We start from the raw sequence: 23,304 nt of genomic DNA, 5'->3' as shown, positions 1-23,304 counted from the left end.
GGGAGAAGCGAAGATGGTTTTAACTGGAGAAGACCCGCGATGTCGCAGCGCGGGTTGTCGAGGGGCAGCGCCGGTGTCGGTGGTCAGCACCCAATTGCTGGGTGGCGATTGGCTGCGGCCGAAAATTCTGGGGTCCGACACCGGCCGGAGTGGCGCTTAGACGCGGCAAATGACGCCGCCCTGACTAACCGGTCTGGATTGATTGGATTTGAAGAGTATGAGTTGCATGTGCGGATTGACACTAGAAGCACCTAGTTCATGTAGAAATGCAACAGCTGTCTATCTTTCCCGGATGTGTTGTAGTATCACCAGCACTGTACGGATTGCAGGCCTCCAGTCTGGCCGCATCCACTTCTTGTTCAGGTTGGTCAGGATCACGAATAATCATACATCGGCACATCATTGACCGCCAATCTCCGGCTGAACCCCCGGAGTCCTTTGGAGTTCCGGTCCGATAATTTGTTTAGTCGGGGAAGAGGAATGATCAGCCCACTTGGAATGCTTAGCTTGCCCGGTCCGTAAGTACTGGAGGGCATGGCACTAGCTTGCAATATTGCCTAATTTGGTCGACGAAATTACTTTTGGCCGATTTTCTGGCGCTATAGTTAGCTGAGCAGTGCTATGTCTCGCACGTCTCCCTTTTTACACATGTCAATACTTCGCAGGTCCAACAGAGCCGCTTTCGATAAGCCCAACTAGTGGTTCCCATAAGGTACGAATCAGCCGATCACACTTCACGGCTTCCGCTTGAGTCATACCCGCAGGTAGAGAGCTATCCGTTATCGGGGCATGGTGCAGCCAGATTCGAGAGCGAGAAGATGAGTCAAAGAGGGAGCTGCTCGACTTGTGGATCGACCACACGTTATTGTTCACACCTTCTGTGTATTATTGTTGAGTTTTCCTGAATGTTAATGCCAATCAGACGTTCCCAAGGAGACATTCTCTCGAAAGATGATAATGCGGGCCGTTTGCTCTTGTTCGAAAGTTGCAGTAATCTATAGTGGTAGCTAAGGAGAAATTCAATATGTTATGCCATGCTACCGAACAGAGTACAATGCACGGTTTACCGATGAGGAGAAATGTTTGTCAACCTGTCGAACTTCTTTAGAAGGTTTCTGAATCCCAGGTGTTTTGCGTCTCGTCTTCAGCAGCAAGTTCGTGGGATCTTTCGTTCTTTGGACCCTATAAACCAGCCAGTCAGTGTCAACTCGATGCTACTGGGGCACCTTTTGTGTACAGATAACTCACTCGTCTCCCAAGTAGGACGCTATGGCAAGACTATTCAGAAGAGATAGTGAGTAAGTAGGTCCTATATCCTCCATTGGAGTGCACCATTCACCCCTAAGTCAACAAGCGAAACTTGTAGGGACAAGGCGGGATACAATTTACAGCTCAGATAAGATTATTATCCATACAGGCGAGATGTTGGGATTTAAATAGATCGCTTGTGGCAGCTCTGGAGACAACTGGCTTTTTATGTCGGCTACGGACATAGGCATATCCGTCAGTGCTTCTTAAAGAGCCGTCAATATAGAGCGGGCCCAAGGGTGGTGCAGCACAGATGGTAAGTGACTTAACTGGATGGCATAGGAGAGACGAGGTCACCATCTGAGTATCCGTACACAAGTACTAGGTAGCCTTTCGGTTCGGTAGCGGTGTTGATTGGCTAACTCGGATGGAGTACGGAGTAGATATCTATACAGTGGCAGTAGTGGAACGGGCCCCAATACTCCACTCGTCGGGATTTAATGAGGTTTTCTGGGGTTGTAGCGGACTAGATGCCCTTGTCTTTGCGGTCAAGTCCCCGCCTTTCGTCGATCTTATCATCCCTCTTATATTCTTCTTGCATATACTAGTACTCCAAAACATCGAAGCAGAGCAATACACGAGTACAAGCGAGAGAAATGAAGGTGCTAGTAGAAAAAACATTCGACGACTGGCCAGGACTGGAGATGAAGAAAGCCGAAAGGGCAGGCCGTTTACTGCCCTACCTGGCTTCCTACCATGCAGTCCAAGAAGTCTCTAGAAAGCCATGAACATAGAATTGCTAATCCTCCTATGGCAGTGTTGACAAAAAGAATGATTAGGCGCACAATTCTACTACCTGCGAAATCTTCTCTAAGACTTGCCTGTTCACAGATGTCTGGAGATCCTGAAGAACATTAATCAAGCTATAGCGCCGGACTCTCACGACCCCATTGATGACATGGTTCACCCGGATGTCGGGTTCCACTACCAGCAAACGCAACTCGACACATTGAGATGGCGGCGTTGGACATTCGGGTGCGGACGCAGGAATAGTGTAAAGGGCTCTTAGAGAGCACTAAATTGGAGATTAACCAGGTGCAAACTTATACGGAGAACTTGAACGATAGTGTGATTGAGGTTGTTGTTGGTTAGTTGATGTTGCCTTCTACTCTATTGAGTTGTATTCTTATATGGCCATTCTCCAATTTGGTAGGGGCAGTAAAGCAGAAGAAAAAAAGCTGGTGTAAGAGGATTCACTTTTAAAGAAAGAGTCTTCCGTTATTGTTGAGGTATGGGGAAGAGGTCGGCGTGCAGCAAGTGATATCTGGCACAGTGCACGGCTGGGATATCTTTAGATTGAAATACATACCAACTACTAGTGGGTGTGTTGGTGGAGGATGTGGGGTATGGAGAAGATGTGGGGCACTACTAAGTATTACCAATGGAGACGTCCCCCGTTCATGTTCTTCAGCTCCATACACCGATGGCTCATACATATTCTGAATATTTCACGACACTGTTTAGCTCCAAGCCAGCTTTGAACACCACCTTGGGGAGCTAATTAGGGGTTCTTCATGGCAATGACAATGGGGGATACTAATTGTTCGTTCATCCGACTATTAGACTGTCTGGGTTGTCTGTATAGTCTAGGTGGCGGCAAGGAAGGGAGGTCCTTCCGGGTACTCGCATTCGATATAAACATCTCCATTACAATATTCTATACTATATCATACTGCCACTACTATACGGAACCCCCCAAGGCCAGGTTATCTTCTCGGAATACCAGCAGTGCTAGGCGGTGCCTCACAAACAGGCCAGCAAGGCCGCAAAATGTCTGAACAGCCACCATGCTCCACGCTAGTTGGTTCTCCTTCATCGGCCCAGCCCATACGAGCCACAGGTTGAGGATGGTGAGATTTGTAGACTCCACAATCTGGCCCTGTTCGTTCTTGGTGACTCGCATCAGCCGTAATGTGTGCAGAAGATTGAGAGCAGTAGCCACCAGTGGTGATGGTGGCACGGTCCATTCGGTCACCGATGCATCCAACAGACCAGTGACGGAATTGAATTTGGGCAACCGATGACGCGGGCAAGGGATCAAGTTAAAAAGTTGTGGCGTTGAATATAAGAAGTTGAAGATCTGCGGGATGAAGAGCAGCAGGAGCGTCTTGCTGAAGTGGCCCAAGATGCCAACGACGGCAAACACCATGCCCGCAAAGTAGCAATATGTATCTCCCACAAAGACTTTCGATGGGTACCAGTTATGGCACAAAAGGGCCACGGATACTCCAACAAAAGGCAACAAGAAGTATAGAGAGAACAGATGAGAGTCTGTTGCCGGATGCGGGTATGGCGTAATGGGGGCCAAATATAAAACGTCGTTTGCTATCAGCAGAACCGCTATCACCAAAGACTGGGCCACTTCAACTCCGTTGATTCCAGCCAGCATGTTGATGGAGTTAGGGCAGAAGATGGCCACAGCCGCCATGTAGGCATAGTACAACCAGCCGAGGTCGATAGTGGAGCCCAGATAGGGCTGCAGCGGTACTGGCACGACGACTTGCGTCACACCAAAGTCCACAAAGTACACTATAAGCATTGGAATAGCTCCAAAGGCGGGAATCAGGACTTTGTGTCTCCATCGTATATCAAGTAGGTCGTCGCCAATTCCGAGAATGACAATACATTGCAGTGAAAGAAGACCGGAGAGATAGGACGCAAGCTGTGAACTTCCGCTGTCAGTAGGCTAGCGCAGATCAAAGCACTCAAAATGATACTGACCTTCCCGTGAGGAAACCGGTGTAGCATCCGGCCAGTCTCAACGTGTTCTACCTCAATTACGACATCTCGGTTGCCTCCACCTGAGGTGGCAGCCACTATATCCTTGTAGAAAGCAAAGGGGATAAAGAAGATCAGAGCAAGGAGATAGACAATAGCGCAAACGGCTCCCATTGTTTCCGGTCTAAGCGCAAGCCCATTAGCATTGGCCATGAGGTCAAGTATGCAATGAAAGACTATCATACAACAAAATAAAGAAACATGGGTTATTCATACATTTCGGGTCTCCTGGGTTTCGCCATATCGCGTCCTTTCAGGCCTGCCTTCAAGAACACCGGTACAAGCCATCTGATCATACTAAACGTGACTGCGAATGCGATACCGCTAAACGCGAGCGAAGCTACCAAGGGCGCACCATCGCCTTGGAAGGTATTCAGAAGGATGCCGACGCAGGCTCCCACCAAGGCGAAGAGCCGCCAGGTCTCCTGGCGAGAAAGAGAGCTTGAATTTGCTGCTGCCATCGCGCAAATGGTTCGGTATGAGCCTATCTCCAAGGCCTCATGCTAAGTAGACTTTCACTTCCATCAGGACGCGTAATCTCCCTGGCGCTGGAGAAAGGCAAGGTGGCATCAAGAAGCAAGTGGAGCAATTGGGGAAGGAGCTCTATTCTGCCGGCACATGGGTGACCGCCATTCTTTGTCTAGGCGGTGAAGGCCAGCTCCGACCGGCATCGGGCGTGACTGTCTTACCTAAGCTGCCTGAAGCTATCGCATCCCGGCGCTTTCATATGCACGCCTTGCTTGGTTTCTATAGGCGATTGCAAGGCCGTATCTACATAGATCAGGGGAAGGCTTCACCCCCCTACCTCTTAGGTTTCTGCAGCTGATCTTCGACGCGTCTTTGAATGTTTGTTCCCTGAAGGTGGTGGCTAAAGGCTGGTTGCTGTGCACTCTGATTGATCGGTTTGATCGTCTCGTCTCTGATTGGGGACACCGCACACGCCCACTATGGCTGGATTTGCCGACTTTGACGCCGGTCATCGAGACCTAGTCTCGGTCACCAAATTCAATTTTTACGGCAATCGCATTGTCACGGCTTCAACTGATCACCGCATGAAGGTCTGGGACCAGAAAGACGGTGAATGGCAGCTCGTAGATACTTGGCGTGCCCATGACGCGGAGATCCGTGATGTAAGCACTCCCCACGGCAGTGGCCCCTTATTTCTTGGTATCTGGTCTGGTATCGTTTGGTTTTAACTGTTACTCAGGCGACCTGGAATGGCCCTTTCACGGGCCAGCACATTGGTAGCGTGGGCGAAGACATGAAATGCAAGATATGGCAGGAGGATGTTACGCAACCCCCCAATTCAGGCCGGCGTTTCAGGTCCATCTTTCGCATGACCGCCCCTCAGCGCCACCCATTTGTATCAATCGATTTTCGCAACATTGATCTGGAATCTTGGATGGCCGTTATTACTCGCGACGGCTACCTGATGATCATGGAGCCTGTAAGTCCCGACACTCTTGCGGACTGGCAGCCGTTAGATCAGTTTAGAGTCTGCACTGCTCCTCAGCGAGGAGAAGAAACAAGCTTCAAAGTGCAGTTCCATCATGATCCTTCGGACATCACGCATTCTGTATTGCCCTCTTCAGATCGCAAAAGTTTGTCGCTGGTGGTAGCCGCCATGGACAGCGTAAAGATCTATCGCACTGATGCCAGTCGACGTTTTTACCATGCCATCGAACTGACGGGACATGGTGGTCTTGTGAGAGACATCTCTTGGGCCAATGGGTCAGTGAGGGGATATGACCTCATTGCTAGTGGCTGCAAGGATGGCTTCATCCGGGTTTTCGAGGTATATACCACGGCCTCTGGCTCTGGGTCACAAACTTCCAATGGCAACCACGCACATTCTTCATCGCAGTCATCATCAATTCGTGCGACCACCCAGTCAGGTATCGGCTCTGCCCTTGCAAGCCGTGCTCCTGTGTCGATGTCCAGTCGTGCCGCGCCCGCAGATTCACAGTTCAAGCATTCGTTCAAGGAAATAGCATGCATTGACAGCAAGCACCTAGACGTGTGGCAAGTTGGCTTCTCATACGCTGGTTAGTAGCGGACCCCTTTCGCAGTGAAACGTCTTGAGAATCTGCCTTCGGTGCTAATCAGTCTCTACACAGGTGACTGCCTTATTTCCTCAGGCGACGATGGTATTGTACGATTCTGGAAGAAGTCCATCTCTGGAGAATGGCTCGAGTACGCTGAAACCGATATGGCTTGCCAATAGAGCCAAAGTCACCTTGCTGCTGCATTGCTTGAAGTCCTGATTTCAACCTGGACTTAGCCTCTTCCCACTGTCTCTACGCACTGCAGGAGCCATACACCCTGACTCTTTCCCGATACGTGACGGGGCTTCCTTTGCTGCTCGTTTGGGTGATCATAGTGGTTTCAATTTGTTCGGACTGGCGTTTGTTGCGGTCTAGCTATGGGAAGATTAGATCTCGACTTGTTCACCTTGCAGTCATTCTTGCTCTGTTTGGCATACAATGATACCCATGGATTTCTGGCCTATCTGCCGTATAGTGTCGCAGTGCCTATCTGGTGTAAGATGACTTCTTGCTGCACGAAGCTTCCCCAGCCAACCTTCCGTTCCTTGTCGTTTGTCGGAAGAGGAAGGAGGTGCCCTCTCCTCCAATCCGGCAATCACGCCTGCTGCCTCGTCTTTTTCGGGAGAAACACCAGGACACTCGTAGGCTTCCTCGACATCCTCTACTTATCCTTCTATCCCTAACCACGTATCATGGCTCTTATTCCCACCTTTGGAACCGGCCTCTTCATTGGGGCCGGCCAAGCTCTGGCTGCCGGTGGTCCAGCATCATTACTTGGTTCATATGTACTGGTATTTTTCTTATCTTACTGCTTGACAACAGCCATTGCAGAGATTGCAGCCCACCGACCTGCACTCAACGGTACCATGGTGGCTCACAGCTATGAATATGGCTCCAACCATCTGGGGTTTTCTTTAGGCTACCTCAGATGGTACTCCCTGGCAATGATGGTTCCCTTCGAGATCACCACTGCCATGGTCAATCTCAGTTTGTGGACTCCTGAGCCCAGCATGGCGATCCGAATTGCAATGGTCGCGGTCCTGATCCTTCTATTCAATATGCTCCCCCAGCGGGCTTTCCAGAGAACTGAAACTATTTTCACGGGTCTGAAGATCGTCACTACTGCGGGCCTGACAATTTGCTCGCTGTTCCTAGCAATTCGAGGTATCCCAGGAACACCAATACGAGGATTTCGTTACTGGCACGAACCTGGACCCATGAACGAGTATCTCATCCCCGGCGGTGGGGGGCGGTGCCTTGGATTCCTACAATGCTTTCTATACAGCGTGATCTCTTTCACCTTCACTCCCGAAATAACTGTTCAGAGGGCTGAGCGTTCCAACACGGAAGGAGGTCCTAGCATCCTGAGCATGGCCCGAACGGACAGTGGCTATCTTTTTGCCCTCTACATTCTAAGCGCGTTCATGATGACCTTTGTTAGTCCATTTGATGAGCCTCGACTGACCAATTATGGCACGGGCGCCGGCACATCGCCCTTCGTCGTGGGCTTCGTTCGCGCGGGCATCCCGGCGTTACGGATCCTGGTGACCGTGTTGATATTCCTTTCATCGGTCGCCTCTGGGCGCTCTTTCCTCTACATATCCTCTCGCACACTCTACACCTTGGCCGAATCTGGACATGCTCCAGCAATGCTTACGAGATGCAACCGATATGACGTGCCCTATGTGGCCATACTGACATCTGCGCTATTCTCAATGTTTGCTTTCCTGTCGCTGGCAGAGTCCAGCTCGGCCCTTTTCAATTCACTTATGTACTTTATTACTACGTCCGGCTCCATCTCATGGCTCTGCTCGAGTATCATCTACCTTCGATTTCGGAGGAAGACCGAGGAACAGGGCTTTATTCGAGTCCACCAGTCCCGCGTCCAGCCCTACGGGGTATATGTTGGGATCCTAGGCTGCACCCTGCTGCCAATTGCCAATGCTCTCGTTCTTGCGTTTCCCCCACCATCATCCGAGGAACTCCCGGTTCAGTCCTGGTCACAACTGCGAATGAGAAACGCTATTCCTGTATACCTTGGGGTCTTGTCATTCCTCTCGCTCTATTTCGGTCACCAAGCGAGAACTGCCATTATACAACGGAGACTGAAGTCGGAGGATGAGCTGACCAGTCGTCGAAGATGGTGGAGAATAATCTGGCCGAAGCGCATTGAACCGTCATCCAGTGCCCCCGTCTCGAGTCCCCCGGAGCCGTGAGAGAGCCTACTCACTTATTATCCCACGCTGAACCTACTCTGTACCTGCATTTCCCGCCTCGGGCAAATCTCTGGGTTGGCTGTCGCGTTTCCTTCTGATATGATTCGTATTGATAGTGCACCGGGAGCCAGCCGCTTTTGCCATTATTGTTTGTACAGTCTTGAAACTATTCTTTTTTTAGTCAATGATGCTTGTTATTCTTCTGCCGTTCGGTACCGTGGTAGACGTTGGATCTATTGACAGCTTTCTCCTTGGTGGAACCGTAGGAGATTGAAGATGCAGGCGGTGCTGGCGGCATATAATGAGTAGAGATCAAAACGGTAGCAAGTAGATTGCAACTAAGCAGGCACACAAGTTGGGCGAGTAGTAGTGTCTACGAATCCTACTATGAAATATTGACAGGTATAGGGACATCTGTTCCAAATACTACGAAGACAGATCGATACATGGAAAAGGGAACTTGGGAAGAGAAGGCTTACTATGGCGTTACTAGACATCCATACAGTTAGTTAGGCCCAGGTCGGGAAGGGCGGTTCGCCACGCACGGGAACTGGCCTGTCAGCCCCTAACGTATTTTTCACGCACTAGTACTTGCCGTAGTAGCGCCCAAGTAATACTGCGGCTACTAGATGGGAACAATATCAAAGAGTAATTGGGCTTTATATTCAGACATAAAAGGTTCAGTAAGCAATAGTATTCGCTTAGAAAAGAGTAAATACTCATAATACTCAAGTCATCCAGAAACTATCTACATAAACGCGTTGGGAAGGGAGGGAGTGTGGACGGCGATGGGATGATTTGATGGTGCTTCGGGTGTCGTTTTGCCATCATCATCATCACCGCTTTAGGTCAGCCTTCCGACTAGTAACAACTAACAACAGCAAGTCGTCGCAGCAGCCAACACGACTTGCTCGCTATTAATTTAGGCCACGGCTCCCCCCTCTGTCTCTCTCCCACTTTTGCGAAACTCCCCCCTTTACCCTTCCTATCGAAAGCAGGGCCGAAATCATGTTATCTGAGCACGCCTATCATCATATTTCGTCCTTATGACCCCGATCTGCTCCCCCTCCGTCAATTATTGTTCTTCCTTCCCTGGCAGTCAGGCCCTCGTCCGCTGCCTCTGACAACCACAACCCCCCCCCCCCCCTCTCTCTCCCTCTGCCTCTCTCCCTTCAGCGTAATGCTCAATACCTGATTACCACCCATCTTGCCCCCTCCCCACTGGACGGGTAAATGGGGTAATTTTTCATGAGGCTAGCAAGCCATGGAGGATCCCCAACTAAACTAACCAGCATCTTTCGGGGTTTTTTTGATTTTGATTCTGGATTCGGATTTCAATTTTCCTTTCCAAAATCATCAGTCCTGCTCACAGACCATTCCCTTCTCTTTTCCCCTTCCAGCCCTTTCTCCCCTTTTCCCATTAACCTGCCGGAACAACCCTTCACGGTGGACGATACCTCATAAATCTCTGGGGGACCCCGGTGACTCTGTCACATAACTAACTCTCTCTCATTGCTTTCTCCTCACCTTTCTCTCCCAGCCCACCAGATCCTCCGGGTACGATATCCTCGGATATTGCATGCACCGGGGCCTCGTGACGGTGACTTGGGCTTGCTTTCGTTTCACTATATGACTGACAACTTTTCCATTCTCCTGGGACTACAGCGCCTTCGACGGACACTTTAATTCGGTGTGGCTTCACTGTGAAGCATGCAGCCGCTCGTCGGTGTTGCCGCCTGGAGCCAGGTACAATAAGCGACCAAAGATAACCAGTTGATTTTGCTCATCACTTGACATTGCTCTGATGCTAACTAGTTTTCTCGTGACTAACATTATCCTTTTGCTTTGCTTTGCTTTGCTTTGCTTTTCTACTTTCTTTCTTTCTTTCTTTTCTATATTTATCTGGATGTCACCGGCCTGTTGCTTTTACTTCGTCTGCATTGTTTCCTGACCGCTAGGACGGCTAGACAACGCATGCATGCGTTGTAAGGCGGCTTCACTGACCTACGACAGGCGAGACTTTGGCCCGAAAGTGCTGCTAAGAGATCCACAGCCAAGTGAAGTCTGGTTTTTCCCTCCCCTTGATTTTGTTTCCGTCTGTCCTTTCTTTTTATTTTCTTTTTTTTCTTTTTTCTTCCTTTTCGTTTCCACTCCGTCCTTCACAATGCTGGCATTGGGTATGGGTATTGGAGACTTGAGTCTCCTTTGCCTCCCGGGGAAGCCTGGGATGTGCCTGGATGGAGAGTGACTCTCTCTCTCTCTGTCTCTGATAACAGTCAGATTGGTATTTCCACCCGCTATGCCCGAATGGGACTTGGCATGATGTCTACCCCGATTGGGGGCTGAGAGGCACTGCTCCTGCCGGAACCAGACAAGTGGGATTCTCCACCCGAGGTTCCCTCAAGGCAGCAGTTCCAGTGCTGCCTGAGCCCTCAGGTGTTCACCATGGATTGCCAGAGTCTCCAGGCTAGATGGTCAAGGGTTGTTGCCAGGTAAGAAAGAGTGCCTTCAGTCTACTGTGGTTCCTCTCCCCCCTTCTGGGAGCTCAGCCTGGGTTGGCGTGGGTTCGTTTCCGGCCGGCCTCGCAATCTTGCCTTTTTTCCTTTGGTTCCCCATGGTCTCCCTCCCCCCCCCCTCCCTTTCGTCCCCTCGAGCTTCCAATTCGTTCCTCGACCGGCCTGTCCGTCGTCGGTTCTGTCCCTTTCGCTCTTCCACGATTTCCCCCCCCTCATTCTTCAATTCTGCCGTGTGGATTATTAACCTTCCCCAACGGGGGTTACAAGGGTGAAATCGCCCCCAAAAGAAAAACATAAAAAAAGGAAAGGGACGAAAATTACAGGCAAGGGAAATTTAGGTGCAAACCATCTCGAAGCTGTTCCCCAAGCACACTCACCAACCCAGACATCGGCTCCCCCAGAACCTGGACGGGTGGGAGAAAAAATTCCACGCCATTCCCTTTTCACTCTGGGTCTTGGACGCGCCGCTTGAATGGCCCATCCGTGGCTTTAGCCTCTCGCTCGCTCTCGCTCGCTCTCTCTCTCTCTCTCTCTTACGCTCTCCCTCCCTCTGATCCTCGCTTCCTCTCTTCTGCTCTCCTTTCTCCCTCTCTCGCTTGCTTGCCCTCACCTCTTCCCGATTCACCTTCTCGTGTCTCGACTCTAATCCTCCCTCGCCCACCTTTCCGTCATCTCATTCACCTCTTCCCTCCCGACCTTGTCATCCTTTCCTTGTCCTTCTCCCCCTACTGCTGACCATCCTTCCGAGCGTCATCCTCCTTGATCCCTCCACCCTCTCTACTCTCCTTCTCACCTTCCAGCCTCTCCGTTCCTCCATGCGATTCGTGGTCCGTCCGCCTTCTCACAATCATCGGCTACCGATCCTCGATTTCTTACTTGCCCACGGTCGCACGCGCCACCGAGGAAGACGACTTTACTGAGACTTGGACCACTTCGTCCCATTTCGAACCTGATATCCCTATACGATCTTTCGCCGTAATACGATCCTCCTATCGCCGAGCAACCTTTATCGGATTTCCTACTTTCACGGGCTCATTCCTTCCCGGTTCATTCCATCGATAAAGAGGGTGGCACATTGTGGACTTTATCACCTGCTTCATCATATTCTAAGGTCGACCATCCCTTTTTGTCACTGTGGACTGTCGTGAGAGTTTAAGCCAGGCGACGACTACCAGTGAGCAACAGGTGATATGCGTGCTGGGTTTTGACAGGTTCCCGTAAAACCGTTCGTCCCCTCGAACCCTCAACAGCGCTTTTTTTTCTGTTCAGCTTAAGAGGGGGTATTCTGTCGGATTATGACAGATACCTCCCCAGTCGCCATCACGCATCCAACCACGGAGCCCCCTTCGGTCACCGTCCCTCTGAACTCGCCCATCGTAAACGGCGCTGTTTCTGACTCGGTCGCCCCTGAAGAAGAAGAGCCGTACACCATCAAGTGCATCTGCGCTTTCGAGGATGACGATGGTAATACGGTCTTCTGCGAAGGGTGCGAAACCTGGCAGCATATTGAATGCTACTACCATGGCCGGGATGTGCCAGAAGTCCATAATTGCGTGGAATGCGAGCCACGTTCCCTCGATGGCCGGCGCGCCACGGAACGGCAGAGGCGCCTCAGAGAACAGAACGACGGCGGTGACCGGAAAGCGAAACGGTCCGGTGCGAAGAGTCACAAAAAAAAGGTCAAGGAGCATGGTGATCAGGTAAACGGCTTTCATCACCGGTCAGAATCCAACACCCGGGATCAGCCCCTTGCGAAGAAAGTCAAGACCAATCATCGTTCCTCGGGGTCGGTGAGTTCCGTGTCTAATGCACCCAACTTGCCCTCTGATGCGCGCAAGCGGGCAGCACCCTCAATGAGCCCGACCAAGACATCAGGGCCTTCCATTCCTTTGTATTCGCACGAGTTTCTTCATCTTTACGACCAGGGGAAAGATTATGCCAACATAGACAGCAACCTGTTTGTCAATCTGCACCTGGCGGCGGACTTTGCTGCCTGGGTCACGGAGCCGGATGCTGTTGCCCGTATTGCGAATGGGCGCTCTCCAAAAGAGATCTTCACGTGGTCTGGTGCAACGCTCGACAAATCACGCTGGCCGACATTGTCTACCGAAACGATCACGGACTCGAGCATTGAGGTGGAAGGTCAACATCCAACTTGGAAAATCCTCAAGACTCGCGATCGTGTGGGCAAAGACGAGATTGTCGGTGAAATCACGGGCAAGCTTGGTTTCTTACGGGACTATTGTCTTGACCCCAGTAATCGATGGCAAGAGCTTCGTCATCCTGAGCCCTTTGTCTTTTTCCACCCTCAGCTCCCGATTTACATCGATAGTCGACATGAGGGAAGCGTGCTCCGCTACGTGCGGCGCTCATGCCGGCCGAACGTGACCATGAAAACCTACATCACGAATCAGGTCGAGTACCACTTCTGCTTCGTTGCGAAGGAAGAGATCGCTGCGGACTCGGAAATCACGGCCATGTGGTACCTAGATCCTCAACTCTTTGAGTCCACCAATGGTATAGTCAAGCAGGAGGCCACTGACAGCGCGCACGACGCGCCTGCGATCTGCATCAGTAATGTCCTCGCCCACTTTGGTGGATGCGCCTGTGTCCCTCCCGCGAACTGTTTGCTGTCTAGCGTTGATCGACGACGTCACCCAAAGTTGATGGATGTGAACGCGAAACAAGCGAGTGCTAAGCGAAAGAAGACAAAGCCCAAGGCGAATATCTCTCCGCCTGCCACCACAAGCCGGGCGGGTAGTGAGACCACTAAGAACCTTGATGAGGATGATCAGGCTGACAGCCGTTCTGCATCGGGCTCTATCCGAGGTCAAACTCGCAGTCGGGATCTCACCCCTACGTTACAGACTCCTACCGAAGCGTTCTTGCTCGGGGAATCGGAACTCTCGGCTCGAGACAAGCGTAAGATTGCTGCAGCAGAGAAGAAGTTTCAACAACTGGAACAAGACCAAGCCTCACACAGAAAGAAGAAACGGGCTAGTGGCCAATCCAGCCATGGTCCGCGCGAACGCCAGTCACATTCTCCCCCCTCGGGCGGACCTGTGGGCTCGCTTCCAGGAATGCGTCACGGATCACCGCGCAAGACATCCGGCAGTCACAGCACACCTAGGCGGTCTCCTCTGGGGCGTCAACAATACGTGGATTCCGCTATACAGACCGAGCCGGATGCTAGCGATGGTGTGGTTTCACCTTCTCTGCCCTCCCCTCGTCGACCCTGTTTTGTGCCCCTAACTCAACGTTTACTGAAAAGATGCTATTCCGATCGCATCAAGCTCGAGCAAAGCAGCCCATCGCCTGTCACTCCTCGAAGTACTCTTCTTGAGCATTCTGACTCTTCACCGACTTCCACGAGCCCGCATGAAGCAGCTCCACTAACAGCCACAACCCCCAGCGTATCTGCCGACAACCAAGATACAGAGATGAGGGATGTTGATCCGCCTGTGGAGACCTCGCCATCCCTGTCCGTTACACATTTCGATGCATCTCCCCTATCTGGACGGGGATCGGTCAAGCCGCCCTTGCCGCCTCCCTGGCCATCAACTGCAGCGCATAACGCTCGGATACCTAGTAATGTTGTGCATAAACAGCGTAACACTGATCTCCGCGTTCCGCTGCCTCCTGCAACGCTACCTCCGCCCCCTTCAGCCACCAGCCCAGGGTCCACAGCCCCGTCGGTGTTGTCCTCACCTTCAACTGCAACTGATGTGACTTCGCAACCCCACGTTCCCACCACACCGGTGTCTGGAGTGGCAGGCCCTAGCCCAGTGAAAAAGAAGCTCAGTTTGGGTGACTATCTCATCCGCCGCGGCACCATGACTACGCCTACGTCTGAGAAGACTCAAGCGCAGGCAACCGCAATGCTACCGCCCACACAACCCGTGCCGCCTCCGGCTAGCCGTGATGGAGCTGCTGCGGGGCACAACTCTTCTGCGGAGGCCAAGCCAGAACGGGGCCCTCAGGATGTCACCATGAAGGATATTCGCGGAGCTACGCAGACTTCACACATACCCTCAGCGACGTGATGATCTGATGCTATCTCATGTGGACTACTACCCTCAAAGCTGGGGGTTGCACAATATAATACGCGTTGATTACTTTCTTTGTGGAACAATTTCTGCGAATTTGTTCTTTACTTCATTCCCCTTTTCTTTCTTTTGCTTCAACTTGTACACGATGGGAATTGACAGGCGTTTCAGCCGGCGGAGCGGTTTTGATTTGACCGGCGTATTCGGCGTGTTGGAAATGGAGCGGGTTCAGGGAAATACTCCGGATGGCTTATGGGCATGGGAAATGGTTTTTAGGAGGACCTTGACGGGTCATGATGTGAGCACCTGCTTCACGATTGTCATTATTACTGCCAGAACTTTATTTTCTTTCTTTCTTTTCCCTTTCCATTCCGTTCTCCTCTTCTATTACTAGGATATTTGTGACATGACTTTCCAAGCACCGGAGCTGACGGGCTCTACGGAGTGGATCATGACGAATGAAATTTTTCTTGAATGTTAATCGATGGCACCGATTCCGTAGTTGAAGGCGTCGATACAGCTCTGAAGTCAAGGTAGGGCACGCATCGCTGGGCTAAATCCGAGTCATCTTGGGTGACGTCAGTCAAGGTCCCATTGTTGCTCTACATAAGCTTTGGGAGGCTTTGGAGAAACCGGGTTCTGGATATGAAGGAAGGGAGAGCCCAGAAACCGACTCGGGAGTGGTTAAGTGCTCCCGAACATGCAGGCAGGGACTTACTTCTTGGCCGATCAGACTCTCCACTCCCATGAAATAATACCCCTGGCTAATGACTACTTCGCCTGAGTTCTTTCCTTTTCGAAACAAGACTTCATGCGACAACTCTTTCATCATGGCGAAGACTCGATGTGCGGGCCGGCAGGCGGATAAGAAATTACCAGGGAGGCGCGTCTTGGGCCTCGAGACTTTTCCCGCTTGCGCCCCCCACCGAAGAGTCGAGCCTATTGTCTAGACCTTGTCTACTCGGTATACCAGGGCCGGCAAAGCTGCAGGAGTCGTGTTCAGCGATGTCTCGGCCGTTCCTGGACCAGTGATTAATGAGTCTCGTGGTGCCACCGCGACATCTCTATCACAATGTGCCGCGTGGGAGAATGCTCTCGTCATTATTGGGTCCTTTGTCCCATGGGGATATGGTAGGGAGGAATAGCTCTAAGCCGCTCCAATAGACTGATGCTCAACATCAAGATCATGTCTCTCTTAACTTGAGTAAAACAGAGGTGCGGCTGAGTATTTGTCCGTCAAAGATGCTGACAGTGATAAGCTAATTATTTCAGTAAACGAGTTAGCAAGGCTGAGAGATGCCGGTTGTCATATTAGCTCGGGATACCGGGAAGTATGCACACCCTACATACTAATGATCTATTATTGTTGTTATGAGTCTGGATTGGGTGTTCAGACAAGCTCATCTAGACGCTATCCGGCTCCACCGGCCCACTGCGAATGACGAGGTCGGCTCGTTGGTTGCCTGATATCATTCCATTCCCATCGGATGACATCAAGACAAGGTTGACTGTCGGCTTTCGGGTTTGCCGAACCTGACAGCCAAGTACTACTCCTATAATAATTCTGAAAGAAGTATATATTCTTGTACTGATGCCCGGGATGGTTCCTGGTTGATTCAGACAATTCTACAATCACTATTTCTTCCATATAAAGCATTCCGTTCCGCTTCTCGATCTAAATTTAGCACATATACATCATGGTCGTTAACATCACCGCCGAAGATCCTCAACCCACCATCCACAGCCACATCAATGGCACTACCGAAGAGATTCTGGATCGGCTCTGTGTCACCGAGCTTCTAAAGGGATGGCCGGTGTACCGGGATGCCTCTGAATGGGCCCACTACCGGAATTGTTTCGCCGAACAGGCTTATATCTTTACTAGTAAGTCCATCATATTTCGCCTCTTTGTCTCCTTTACTCTCTTAGACCTCCCCTCGAAAACATCGTACTGACATGGTTTGCTCAATCTGCAGCATGGAGCGGAGGCATGCCCATCGACGAATTCATCGAAGTCTCTAAAAAGGGCCGTCGAAATGGCGACCACATCATGCACCGCGAAAACGGCACCCTCGTCGAGCTGAACTCCAAGACCGGCCGTGCTGTAGGTAAAATGAAGGCAACCATCACCCAGCGTTTCTCGTTCGATGGCGTCGAATTCGACGTCGAATGCGACTGCCGCTTTATCATGTGGTGCCAGAAGGATCCGGCCGGGTGGAAGGTTCACTACAAGCGCTTGTTCTACGAGAAGGATAAGATCATGCCGGTGGATGGCAAGCATGTGCCTGACTACTCGGAGGAGGAGCTCAAGCCGTATCCGTATGGATACAGGTATTTGGGTGCCTCTCAGGCGAGACTGGGGCATAAGATCAAGTTGGATTTGCCGACTATGGAGGACAATGATAAGTTCCGGGGGATGTATGAGGCTATGGAGAAGTGGTTGAGGGGGGAGGATATTAAGGAGACGTTGGGGATTCCTGTATAAATTCATTGGGACGATGGGAAGGTTCTCTTGTATATAATTTATTGATATGAGGGCAATCATTATGATGATCGTTACGATTATGAAGACTATATATGATTCGTCCATGTTGAGGGTTGAGAGATTGCGGGGTAGTCATACTCGGGCATCTTTCTTCTATCTCTCTTCGACCCCTTTCGCCGTGCCCATCGACATTAGCGAGTCTCAAACATGGCAGCCCATGAGTTGGCCGAGTTAAGGTCTGGAAGCCCCTCATCATCTCATCTACCCATCGAAGAGTCCAACAGCTCCGCCCGCCCTGAACTTGAGCAAGTCCCGCTGCCACCGGTGGACCAGGGCAAAGGTGCCTGGTTGGTTCTCGCTTCGTGCTGCTTAATTCAGTTGCCAGTTTGGGGTACGCATCGATATACCCAGCTGTAGTCATATGTCTGCTCATGCGCAACATCCAGGGTTCTCTCTCGTTGCCGGCATCTTTCAGGAATACTTTGAGACGCATAATGACCTCGATGGAGGTAAAGGAGGTCTGGCCATCATGGGGACTACAGCAACGGTGATATCGCCTGTTATTACCATTATGTTCACCTTCCATTTGGCTGACATTGTTCTCTTACAGGGAATCCTCTACCTCCTGTCACCTGTGACGTTCACGCTCTTGACCCGCTACCCACATCTCCCAAAGTCCTGTGCGTTTGTCGGACTGGCTCTCAGTGTCGGCGGCTCGCTGCTCTCTTCTTTCGCCACAACTGTCTGGCAGATGATTGTGACGCAAGGTGTTATCTGTGGCCTTGGGAATGGCCTCGTCTTCAGCCCGACCACGCTCTATCTAGATCAGTGGTTCGTTCGTCGCAAAGGTCTTGCATATGGAATCATGTGGGCTGGTAAGAGTATCTGCGGTGTAGCTCTGCCATTCGCGACAAGTGCCTGTCTTGACCGATTTGGAGCGAGGACAACTCTAAGGGCTTGGACGGTAGTCACGGTTAGTCGTCTGCTTAGCCCACTAATCTTCAGAAAACTGACTAGGCATCGTAGCTGCTCACTCTCGCTGTGACCCTTCCTTTCATTAGGCCACGAATCCCCCCAGCCCCCTCTACCACTCCGCAGCCTCTGAACCTCGCTTTCTTGAAACTGGTCACGTTCTGGATGCTCCAGCTCGGGAACATCATCCAGAGCTTCGGCTATTTCTTGCCCAGCACGTATCTACCGTCGTACACAACAACCGCAGCTGGCCTGTCAGAAACCACAGGGACTCTCCTAGTGGCACTCTTCAACGCCACATCTATTGTAGGTGGAATCGTCCTGGGGTCTCTTTGTGATCGCTTCGCCGTCAGCAATATCATGTTGCTCTCCTCCGTAGGCTCTGGGGTGTCTGTCCTGCTGTTCTGGGGCCTGTCAACTTCATCCCCGTCTGCAAGCTTTCCCCAGGCCGCCATCGCCCTTCTAGTTCTTTTCTCGATCACGTACGGCTTCTTTGCCGGAGGTTTCAGTTCCACTTGGTCGGGTGTACTCACTCAAGTCAAGCGCGAGGTTCCCTCGCTGGAGACCGGATTAGTGTTCGGACTACTAGCTGGTGGAAGAGGCATTGGTAGCGTTATTAGTGGTCCGCTGAGCTCGGCTCTCATGCAGCAGGGTTCCATCACCGGGCAAGAAAACGGCGAGATCGGGTATACCACTGACTATGGGGCGTTGATTCTATTCACTGGCGTGACAGCTATCTTTGGAGGATGGAGCTGGATGTGGCATCACCGACAACTCTGCCTGTGTTAATAACATCATTCACTAAGCAATAGCATTTATCTGACTCAATAAATGATCTCCTCTTTTGAAGATTTTCGACCGTCCGCGCATCTAAACATGTACAGGGCGGATGAGATCACGTGCACTCCGCAGTTCCTGCGCATCTCGAAAGCTACGAGTAACACCTCCCCCAACCTCATCCATTGCTCAATCTCCAGCATACAATTTCAAACTCCCGGAGCGGTAGCATCACCTACCAGTCCTCCACATTCACATTCACACACGCCATCATGGCCACCGATCCCTCCCTGCAAGATCCTCTCCTCTCGCTCCGTCGCGCCATCGCAGCCGGCAACCTCCCCACGCCAACAACCTCCAGCGACCTCTCCGACCAAAATGCGACCGACGACCTTGCAAAAGCCACCCATCTCTACTTCCAACATCCCCTCCCTCAAACAATCCCCCTCACAACACCCACCCGCTTCGTCTCCAGCTCCTCCGACTCCGCCGTCGACCTCCGCAGTATCTTCTTCGCGTGGCAGAAGAAAGATGTCGCCATTCCAGAGTACATTGCCTCGGCGCAGGAGCTTAACGAGTCGCTGAAGCAAAAGGAGCGCAAGGAAGGCGAGGAAGAGGAGAAAGTTCAGAACTTGGTTTTCGTCGAGCGCTTGGATCTTCTGACTTGGCTGGAGGGCGCGTCTGATGAGAGTGAATACATCAAGCCGTTGGAGGGTGCGGCTGCTGCGGCCGCGGCTGCGGCTTCCGCTGCTGCTCAGGCGCAGGCGTCGGCGAATATTGCTTCGGGGGCTGCTGGTGGAGTTTCTGCTGTGCCGAGTGGTGCTCCTGGGGGTGGTGCTGCTGCTGCGCAGACTCAGCAGGGTAGGGCGGCCAAGGTCATTGATCCTAGGTTGCAGGAGATTTATAACGGAGAGCGGAAGATGGGGGATCGGAATAGTGTGCTACGGGGAATCAAGCCGACGGTATGTTCATGCACAGGGGGAAGAGGCTCTACAGTATGCTAATAAGGGATCAACGTAGGACTTCTCTCACGTCCGCAAAACCGCCGAATCTATGCTTGGACGCAACCGCTCCCGGCCGGGACAATACCCTGCTGGCGTGAAAGCCGGCAGCAAGCCGCAATCCATGGTGGTGCCGTCTCCATCGGCCGGCCTGTCCCAGCCACGCAAGGCAAGCAAGACGCAAGACCCCATCATCCTCCTCTCACCCTCGGCCTCATCGCTCATCCGCATGTCCAACGTGCGCTCCTTCCTGCAGGATGGTGTCTTCATCCCTCCCGATCACCCTACTCTTTCCATGTCCAACTCCAATATCCTCTACATCTCCCGTCCGCTGCGCATGCACTCGGACCCGTCCAGCTCGTCTCTTCGTCCTGGCGGTGGCAGCTCCTCGCAAGTCACGTCCCGGAAACCTACACGCTTCATCCTCGTCGATAGCACGGCCAACTTCCGTCCGGATTACTGGCAGCGTCTGGTTGCCGTTTTCACGACGGGTCAGACCTGGCAGTTCAAGTCATACAAGTGGTCTTCGCCACCGGAGCTCTTCAAGCATGCCACAGGTGTCTATGTCGGATGGCGCGGAGAGGATATTCCTCGTGAAGTGAAGAGCTGGGGCAGGGGAGTGCAGAGCTACGCGGTCGAGCGCTGGGACGAGAAGGGAGGAGCCCACGGGGCGGGCCGGTGGCGTGATCGGGAAGTGGTCGAAGGAATCTGGACAGCGATCGAAGAGGGAATGAGACTGCGAGGCTGGGGATCAAAGTAGAAACTACCCACCGCGTGTGTGCGTGTGTGTGTCATGTTTCACTTTTCCCTCTCATCACTCTTCAACCCCAAAATTAGACCTACCGGTCCGTGCGAACAGGAGCAGCGATGAGGGATAATTCGAAACACGCTTCGTTTCAATCGTTCAAACACTCTATACTCTTTGCAGTTTGCCCTCCGTTGTCAAACTTTATGCCTTCGCGCCGAGCGGACCCCATTTATTGATTCCCACGGGATCCTGTATCAATACCACCAGCTTCCTCCTTATCTTACCCACCTCCTTACCTCTCTCGGCAAACCAGCCGGCTAAATAAAGCCGCAAGATTGACAGGAAAATAAGAAAGAATCCATTCCCCTGACACTGAAATGGACATGCCAGCCCCCAAAAAAATAAACTCCGATCTTGCTTGGCTCGGAAATTGCGCTCCCCGAATCCGGAGTTAACTCCGGGCATTGGAAACAAGCGAACTTAGTATCTATCTATCTACGGGGGTTGGGTTCCGTTGATCTTTACATCCTTGGACCGCTATCTCCAATATTTACATTTTCTTTCTATCTATTTACTGCATATGTCATGCTAGCTAGCTAGTTGTTTGTTACGTTCGGGTTTTTTCAAAAGGCGTATGTTATGTATGTATGTATTGGTGGCATTTCCTTTTTCTGATTCTGGCGTTGCGTTACTTACTTTTCCTGCCCCTTTTTTACTACATACTACTACTACTTAGTTATCTATGGTAACATACTTCGGTTATACATGGTGTATATTCCTACATAGAGGTACTTTCTAGGCTCTGCTGTCTTGTTTTTTTCTTTCTTCTATTTATATGCTATATTCCATAATGCTACTTAATGTCCTCAATACTTTTACTTTAATAGTTATTGATAAGAAACCGTACGTATGTCTAGTAAAAGTAATGAGCAGCTAACTAGTAGATACCTGCATGCATGCACATGCAATAGAAGATACCATAACCCGCAACTCTCAAAAATCAGATAATAAAATAAAAATAAATAAGTAAAGCCACACCAAAAGAATAAAAAGCACAAAAGATGTCAGCACCATACACACCATACATACATAACAAAAACACAGCCAAGCACTTTCAACGAATCACCTACCTAACCAGGCAAAATCCATACAGACACTACATACATATCACTACAATATGGCATAGATGAAAAACTGCGAATATATGATTTTTTGAAAAGTGTCAAAGCTACTTACTAGGTCATGTGGCCCAAGTAGTAGTAGTTGTTGTTGTTCACATCATCATCTCGTGTTTAACTTAAACCACGTGTCAGCCATGTGCGTGCGTGCGCAGTTAGTCCAGCCAGTTATGTTCTACCCTTTGTGTACTAGGGATGTATGTAAGCAATGGATGTATGGTAAGAATTGGGAACGGATTACTTTTAGTATACTACTAGTATCTTAGTCCTTAGTGCACTGGGTGGCTAAAGGATTGAGTGTCTGATCGATGAATACGAGATCTGGCAGTTGGGGTCGGGTTCGAATTGATTACCTGATTAGGTAGAATTAGTGCGGACAAGGGTTCATTGGATTTACTACAACTCCGTACTCTATGTCTAAATATGTATGTTATAGCTGTTGCCTAAAGTTTATGGAAGTAGATGCTTGTCTTGAATATTTATTTCTGTTCTTAGATTTCTCTGATCGTGAAGAGGACAACCCTCGCATATTCAATCAGGTAGATAGGTAAAAGGAAAAAGCCACACTCGCTGTACCCTGAAAATGCAAATCAAAATGCGCGTATCCATGCTCGATGCAGGGGACGTATGACAACATACACATCAACTCGGAACAAAGGAAATAACATATATAGGAAAAGGGAAATAAATCCGGAAGAAAGAGAGATATAGAAAAGGAGATCTTGAGAGAGGAAAATTCATGCGAATATGATGCAAACAAGAAAGGGACAAAGAACCGAGAACTAAAACGCCTCTCTAATGCTGGAATACTTCTCGTGTTTCAGCCTTTCTCCTCTTCAGTCTCCGTCCATGCGTCACAGTTCACAGATGTATAAAAGGAAATTAGGAAAAAAAGAAAAGAAAAAAGGAAACAGGGGGTGAAAAAGGAATCGGTGTATTAAAATGGTTCAGTTCCGGCATCTCTATCACATGATCCATAGATCGTAACGTCTGTCATTGGTCGTGCGGACTTGGAAGCCCCATGGAATGCCCTGTCGTCAATGGCAAGCGGCGTGGCGGGGACCAAGTGGCATTTGAAGAGAAAGAGATTATAGAAACGGAGGAGCGTTCGTATCGGAGACGCATAACGTGTATCATGTCGTGTCAGGAGGTTTGGGCGTGCTCCCAAACTTTTGGTGGGGAGGGCATGTTGGCTAGACCGGTGCCTTGTCGACATGGGGCAGGCAACTCAGAT

General features: G+C 50.8%; 8 protein-coding genes across 8 annotated transcripts; 7 read left to right on the top strand and 1 right to left on the bottom strand.

Annotated features, from left to right (window-relative positions):
- Positions 1–2,989: 2,989 nt before the first annotated feature.
- On the bottom strand, positions 2,990–4,547 carry An02g03240 (uncharacterized protein; the record flags this gene model as incomplete). The annotated part of the gene is made up of 3 exons (XM_001399423.1): positions 2,990–3,970; positions 4,030–4,210; positions 4,303–4,547. The coding sequence occupies 3 exons, from the start codon at positions 4,545–4,547 to the stop codon at positions 2,990–2,992; spliced, it is 1,407 nt and encodes a 468-aa protein (XP_001399460.1).
- A 486-nt stretch (positions 4,548–5,033) lies between these two features.
- Positions 5,034–6,136, top strand: An02g03230 (uncharacterized protein; the record flags this gene model as incomplete). The annotated part of the gene is made up of 2 exons (XM_001399422.3): positions 5,034–5,216; positions 5,294–6,136. The coding sequence occupies 2 exons, from the start codon at positions 5,034–5,036 to the stop codon at positions 6,134–6,136; spliced, it is 1,026 nt and encodes a 341-aa protein (XP_001399459.3).
- A 687-nt stretch (positions 6,137–6,823) lies between these two features.
- An02g03220 (uncharacterized protein) lies at positions 6,824–8,347 on the top strand (the record flags this gene model as incomplete). Its single annotated transcript, XM_059746173.1, has 1 exon — positions 6,824–8,347. One exon carries the CDS (start codon positions 6,824–6,826, stop codon positions 8,345–8,347), a length of 1,524 nt encoding a protein of 507 aa, XP_059605110.1.
- Positions 8,348–12,158: 3,811 nt separating this feature from the next.
- On the top strand, positions 12,159–14,906 carry An02g03210 (uncharacterized protein; the record flags this gene model as incomplete). The annotated part of the gene is made up of 1 exon (XM_001399420.3): positions 12,159–14,906. The coding sequence occupies one exon, from the start codon at positions 12,159–12,161 to the stop codon at positions 14,904–14,906; it is 2,748 nt and encodes a 915-aa protein (XP_001399457.1).
- A 1,700-nt stretch (positions 14,907–16,606) lies between these two features.
- On the top strand, positions 16,607–17,394 carry An02g03200 (uncharacterized protein; the record flags this gene model as incomplete). The annotated part of the gene is made up of 2 exons (XM_001399419.3): positions 16,607–16,793; positions 16,886–17,394. The coding sequence occupies 2 exons, from the start codon at positions 16,607–16,609 to the stop codon at positions 17,392–17,394; spliced, it is 696 nt and encodes a 231-aa protein (XP_001399456.1).
- A 207-nt stretch (positions 17,395–17,601) lies between these two features.
- On the top strand, positions 17,602–19,155 carry An02g03190 (uncharacterized protein; the record flags this gene model as incomplete). Its single annotated transcript, XM_059746172.1, has 3 exons — positions 17,602–17,741; positions 17,773–18,367; positions 18,421–19,155. 3 exons carry the CDS (start codon positions 17,602–17,604, stop codon positions 19,153–19,155), a joined length of 1,470 nt encoding a protein of 489 aa, XP_059605109.1.
- A 260-nt stretch (positions 19,156–19,415) lies between these two features.
- On the top strand, positions 19,416–20,904 carry An02g03180 (uncharacterized protein; the record flags this gene model as incomplete). The annotated part of the gene is made up of 3 exons (XM_059746171.1): positions 19,416–19,857; positions 19,945–20,105; positions 20,164–20,904. 3 exons carry the CDS (start codon positions 19,416–19,418, stop codon positions 20,902–20,904), a joined length of 1,344 nt encoding a protein of 447 aa, XP_059605108.1.
- Positions 20,905–22,207: 1,303 nt separating this feature from the next.
- An02g03170 (uncharacterized protein) lies at positions 22,208–22,945 on the top strand (the record flags this gene model as incomplete). Its single annotated transcript, XM_059746170.1, has 3 exons — positions 22,208–22,267; positions 22,520–22,609; positions 22,745–22,945. 3 exons carry the CDS (start codon positions 22,208–22,210, stop codon positions 22,943–22,945), a joined length of 351 nt encoding a protein of 116 aa, XP_059605107.1.
- Between the last annotated feature and the right edge of the window lie 359 nt (positions 22,946–23,304).

This window comes from Aspergillus niger, assembly GCF_000002855.4.
Source record: "Aspergillus niger supercontig An02".
Lineage (NCBI taxonomy): Eukaryota > Fungi > Ascomycota > Eurotiomycetes > Eurotiales > Aspergillaceae > Aspergillus > Aspergillus niger.
Note: the sequence above shows the minus strand (reverse complement) of the source record. Positions and strands in the feature narration are given on the sequence as shown.